At 40.9% G+C, this 6,301-nt stretch overlaps 1 protein-coding gene across 1 annotated transcript; it reads left to right on the top strand.

Annotated features, from left to right (window-relative positions):
- Positions 1–2,496: 2,496 nt before the first annotated feature.
- On the top strand, positions 2,497–5,903 carry LOC145095286 (uncharacterized). The gene is made up of 5 exons (XM_079033196.1): positions 2,497–2,782; positions 2,870–3,054; positions 3,272–3,698; positions 4,295–4,542; positions 5,223–5,903. The coding sequence occupies exons 1-5, from the start codon at positions 2,497–2,499 to the stop codon at positions 5,901–5,903; spliced, it is 1,827 nt and encodes a 608-aa protein (XP_078889322.1).
- The last annotated feature ends 398 nt before the right edge of the window (positions 5,904–6,301 follow it).

Raw genomic sequence — 6,301 nt, forward strand, 5'->3', positions numbered from 1 at the left:
AAATATGGAGCCATGCATGAAAGGAAAAAGGTTTGAGGGTGTAGGGACCCTTACAGCTGTGCAAAGGCTTAAAGGTTCCGACTTTATGGAATAAGAGGTTGTAAGAGAGTCAGATCTAGAAGTTGAAGGAGTATCTTAACCATTTAAGACCAAAATCTAAGAAATGGCTGAATTGGGACTTACGCTGTGCATAACTCTCAGTACGCACAGCGTAAGGGGTTGAGGCCTCGATTGAGGTTCGCTAGCGTACGCCCCGCGTACAGAGAAGGTACACGCCGCGTACTGACTTCTGTTGACTTTCATTGACTTTTAGAGTTTTGGTCAAATTTTGGACTTTTGAAGCAGGGAGGGGTAAAATGGTCTTTTACCCTTCTGTGAAAATTGTAGAATGGATTTAATCTAGCCTTTGAGAGTCGTTACTTATTTGAGAGTATTGTTATGTGTTTAGGCGGGGGCTAGACAGGTGTGATCGAGTGCGAGACTATCCGAGATACCGAGGTGAGTCTTCTCACTATACTATACCTGGAAGGGTACCTATGTGTGACCGGAAGGTCTTGTATGTTATGAGATATACGTGCTATATGCTGATATGTGATATGTATGTGTTATGCTATGTATGATAAGGACTGGAAGGTCAAGATGATATGGACCAGAATGTCAAGAGGACATGGACCGGAAGGTCATGAGGTTACGGACCGGAAGGTTGATACGGGTAGGATCGGAAGGTCTACCGGGATTCGGGAAGGAAGTCCCCTGAGACACTTAGACCGGAAGGTTCCACTGAGTTATGGCCTGGAAAGGCATATGTGTTGTATGTGGTATTTTGGGGAACTCACTAAGCTTCATGGTTACCGTGTTACGTGTTATGTGTTTCAGGTACTTCTCAAGATCACGAGAAGGCGACGGTTCGATTGTACGCACGAGATAAAGAGTTATCTTTTGGAGGATTCTGGATTATTAGTCAAACAATTATGGAATTGTGTTTTGTTAACTTGATGATTGGGATTCTGTGAAATGTTTTATGAGATTTATTGTAATTTAAAAATGAAAAATTTTATATCTAAATTTTCGTCGTTACACATCACCTCCCAACTTTTCATGGAACTTGAAGATGTTCCACATTATTTGCACTAGTATGAAGCCACAAGGGTCAACCAATGACGAAATCAAGCTAAGGGCATTCCCTTTTTCATTGGCCGATAGAGCAAAAGATTGGTTATTCTATCTTCCACCGGGGTCAATCAACTCATGGACCGGTATGGCAAAAGACTTCCTTGACAAGTTTTATCCCGCTTCAAGAGTCAAGTCTTAGAAATGAGATTTATGGAATCCGCCAAGGTCAAAATGAGAGTTTTCATGATTATTGGGAGAGGTTCAACAGCTTGTGCTATAGTTGCCCACAACACCAAATTCCGGAACAACTCCTCATTCAACACTTCTATGAGGGATTGCTACCAATGGAGAGAAGACTAGTTGATGCCTCAAGTGGTGGAGATGTCTTTAGTAAAAATCCTCAACAAACAAGACAACTCTTCAACACCATAGCCACAACTTCACAAAATTTTGGCCCTTGCCAAGATATGAAGAGAGAAACTCAACAAAATTCAATGAGGTGGGAACATCAAGCCTCGAGTCTCAAATCAAAGATCTAACCTCCGTTGTCTAAAAGCTATCCATGGGACAAACTCCACATGTGATGGTTTGTGGAATATGTGCAACAATGGGACATCCTATGGATATGTGTCTCATTCTTCAAGAAGATGTGGAACATGTAAATGCCACGGGAGAGTTCCAAAACTACCACAACAAATCATCCGGTTACCAAAATGCTTACAATTCAAGTTGGAAGCCAAATCCCAACATGAGCTACAACCCAAGACCATTGCCTCAAAATGCATTGGTTAGACCTTCTTATCCACCACCACAACCTCACTACCAGCATCCACAACCACACTATCAATCCAAACCACACCCTCCACATCACCAACAACCTCCTCAATCCTAACCAAGTAGCTTCAGGATGTCTCTTGAAGACATTGTCAAATCCTTAGCCACTAGTACCCAACAATTCCAAAAAGAGATAAGAACTAGTATCTCTAACCTTGAAGCACAAATGAGAGATGTAGTTACATCCATAAGCTAGTTGGATTCCTATGGGAAATTGCCTTCTCAAACCAAAAACAACCCAAATGTCAATGTGGTGACCTTGAGAAGTGGCGAACAAGCCGAAGAAAGTAGTTCAAAGAAGAAGCCAAGGGAAGAAGAGGAAGAAAATAGAAGTCATTCCCATTGAAGAACCTATAGTCAAGAACGATGCACAAGCCGGAGTTCCAAAGAATACTATTCCCCTCATAACACCCATAGCCACTCAACCGCCATTCCCCTCCTGACTTGCGGGTTCGAAAAAGAACATGGAGGACAAAGAGATTTTGGACACCTTTCGAAAGGTGGAAGTGAACATCCCTCTACTTAATGCAATCAATCAAATCCTTAGGTATGAAGTTTTTGAAAGAACTTTGTACCAACAAGAGGAAGTTGAAGGGAAATGAGAAAATTTCGATGAATGAAAACGCATCCGCAGTTTTACAAAGGAAACTTCCACCTAAATGCAAAGATCTTGGAAGGTTCACGGTTCCTTTCAAGATTGGAGATGTCACTTTTAGTAGTGTTATGCTTGATCTTGGTGCCTCTATCAATTTCATGCCCTATTTGGTGTATGAATCATTGAATGTCAAACCCTTAAGTGAATCTGGTGTCATAATCTCTCTTGCGGATAAATCAAGTGTCTTTCCTAGAGGTGTTTTGGAATATGTCCTAGTGTAAGTGAACCAATTGGTCTTCCTGACGGATGTCTCTATGATTGATCTAGATGAGCAAGTGTCCTCCAAATCGGCTCTAATCTTGCTTGGGAGACCGTTTTTGAAGATGGCTAGGACGAAGATCGATGCATATGCGGGAAGTTTGACAATGGAGTTTGATGGTGAAACAATAAGTTTTAATATTGATGATGCCATGAGATATCCTAGTGATGTTTCATCTTTGTACTTTGTAGATGTTTTTTGAGAGAATTACTCAAGAATTGTTTGATTTATCTAACAGTTATATGTTGGAGCTGATCTTAAGCAATTGATTCGATTGTGGGAAGCTAGCCGAGCAATTAAAGCTTTATTGTTTGGATCCGGAAGTTGAGAAGTTGGTAAATAAAATGGAGATGAAGAAATCCACAAGATTAGATGTCAAACAAATTTAATTTCCCCCTACTCATACAAAGTTGCCACCATCCCTTGTTCAACCACCGAAATTGGAATTGAAGGTCCTACCTCAACACTTGAAGTATGCTTACGTGGGCAAGAATGAGACTCTTCCGGTTATCATTTCGACTCATCTAACCGAATTTGAGGAAGACCGACTCCTCAAAGTGTTGAAGGACCACAAGGAAGCCATGAGTTGGATGATTGCTGATATCAAGGGATTGAGCCCCTCCACTTGTATGCACAAGATCTTGATGGAGGATGAATGCAAACCGAGTCGAGACGCGCAAAGAAGATTGAACCCGCCAATGATGGAAGTTGTGAAGAAAGATATATTAAAGCTTCTTGATGCGGCGATGATCTATTCAATCTCGGATAACAAATGGGTGAGCCCAGTTCAAGTCATTCCAAAGAAGACGGGAATCACGGTAGTCGAGAACAACAAAGGTATGATGGTCCCCAGCCGCGTACAAAATGGGTGGAGAGTATGTATTGACTACCGCAAACTCAATGCAAGCATAAGAAAATATCATTTTCCATTACCTTTCATTGACCAAATGTTAGAAAGGTTGGCCGAGAAATCTCACTATTGTTGTCTCGATGGGTATTCCGGTTTTCACCAAATCCCGGTGGCACCTGAAGACCAAGAAAAGACAACATTACATGTATATTTGGCACTTTTGCATACCGGAGAATGCCATTTGGGGTGTGTAACGCCTCGACCACTTTCCAACGTTGCATGGTTAGTATTTTTTCGGAATATATTGAAAACATAATTGAGGTTTTTATGGATGATTTCACGGTATACGAGAACTCGTTTCAAGAATGTTTGACCAATCTCACCAAAATTTTAAAAAGATGCATTGAAACGAATTTGGTTCTAAATTTTGTGGAATGTCATTTCATGGTGAGTCAAGGTCTCATTTTGGGTCACATTGTGTCTAAAAAAGGAACTGATGTACATAAGGCCAAGATCGATGTTATTCAAAGCTTACTTTACCCGAATTATGTCAGGGAAGTTCGTTCTTTTTTGGGCCATGCAGGTTGCTACCGACGATTCATCAAGGACTTTTCAAAGATAACAAGACCAATGTGCCAACTCTTGCAAAAGGATGTTGATTTCGAGTTCAATGAGGCATGCAAAGAAGCTTTCGACAAGGTGAAAGAGTTGCTTACATCCGCTCCTATCATACAAGCTCCAAATTGGGATCTCCCCTTCGAGATCATGTGTGATGCAAGCAATTATGCTATTGGCGCCATTTTGGGTCAAAAGAATGGAAAACCCTCCCATGTGATCTACTATGCATCCACGAACTAGACAATGCTCAAAGCAACTACTCTACCACAGAGAAGGAGCTATTGGCCATAGTGTTCGCTTTGGAGAAGTTTAGACAGTACCTACTTGGTACCAAAGTTATTGTGTATTCAGATCATGTGGGCCTCAAGTACTTGATGACAAAGAAATATGCAAAGCCAAGACTCATCCGGTGGATCTTATTATTGCAAGAATTTGATTTGGAAATCTGGGACAAGAGTGGATGTGAGAACCTTTTTGCCGATCATCTAAGTCGGATCACTTCAAATGAAACTCCTCTCCCGTTGCAGGACGAGTTTCCGGATGAGCATCTCTTTTCCCTTACTCAATCTACTCCTTGGTATGCCGATATCGTTAACTTATTGGTCACGAAAATGTATCCCGGCACATTCACACGTGCTCAAAAAGATAAATTGAAAAGTGATGCAAAATACTATGTGTGAGATGAACCTTATTAGTGAAAACATTGTACCGATCAAATTATTAGGCGATGTGTGCCCCAACAAGAGCATCAATCCATTTTGCAATTTTGTCATGAATTTTCTTGTGGGGGACACTTTGGACCTAGCCGGACCTTGAAAAAGGTCCTTGAATGTGGACTATTTTGGCCAACCATGTCTCGTGATTGTTATATGTTTTGTAAAAGTTGTGAACAGTGCCAAAGGATGGGAAACATTTCGCAAAAAAATCAAATGCCACAAAATCCAATCCTTATTTGTGAAAATTTGGACGTATGGGGGATTGATTTCATGGGCCCATTTCCCATTTTGTTTGGCAACATTTACATCTTACTCGCAGTTGACTGTGTTTCTAAGTGGGTTGAGGCCAAAACCACAAGATCGGACGATGCCAAAACAGTTATCGACTTTGTAAAATCTAATGTCTTTGTGATATTTGGTGTGCCTAGGGCATTGATCAGTGATCGAGGGACGCATTTCTACAAGAAGATGATGGAGGCTTTGTTGAGAAAGTACAACGTGACTCATCGTGTCTCTGCCGCCTACCACCCTCAAACAAACAGTCAAGCGGAGGTTTTGAATCATGAAGTTAAGAGTATTCTTGAGAAAACAGTGAATCCGACAAGAAAGGATTGGAGTTTAAGGCTTGATGATGCCTTTTGGGCCTACCAGACTGCTTACAAAACCTCGATAGGCATGTCTCCATTTAGATTGGTTTTCGGAAGGCCATGTCATCTTCCCGTCGAATTAGAGCACCGTGCATTTTGGGCGGTCAAGCAATGCAATTTCAATATTGATGAGGTGGGAAGACATAGAAAGCTTCAACTTCAAGAGTTAGAAGAATTAAGAAATGACTCTTATGAAAACTCGAGAATTTAAAAGGAAAAAGCGAAGCTCTTCCACGACAAGTCCATCACCCAGAAGAATTTTGAACTGGGTCATAAGGTCTTACTTTACCATTCATGATTGAAGTTATTCCCAGGCAAATTAAGATAAAGGTGGATTGGCCCATTTGTTGTATTAAAGACCTTTGACCATGGGGCAGTGGAAATCCAAACTGAAGAAACGGGACAAATTTTCAAAGTCAATGCGCACCGATTGAACCCATTCTATGAAGGTTTTAATTCAAATGCTCTTGACATCATCCATTTAGATGTCCTAGTGTGTTGAATCAAGCTAGAAGGACGTCTCACCAAAGACGTTAAAGAGGGGCATTTTTAGAAAGCTTTATGCTTTCATGTTTTTACATTCGAATAAAGAAGTTTTGAAAATTTTTT

This window comes from Lactuca serriola, chromosome 3 (genome assembly GCF_051521515.1).
Source record: "Lactuca serriola cultivar US96UC23 chromosome 3, Lser_US96UC23_V15, whole genome shotgun sequence".
Classification (NCBI taxonomy): domain Eukaryota; kingdom Viridiplantae; phylum Streptophyta; class Magnoliopsida; order Asterales; family Asteraceae; genus Lactuca; species Lactuca serriola.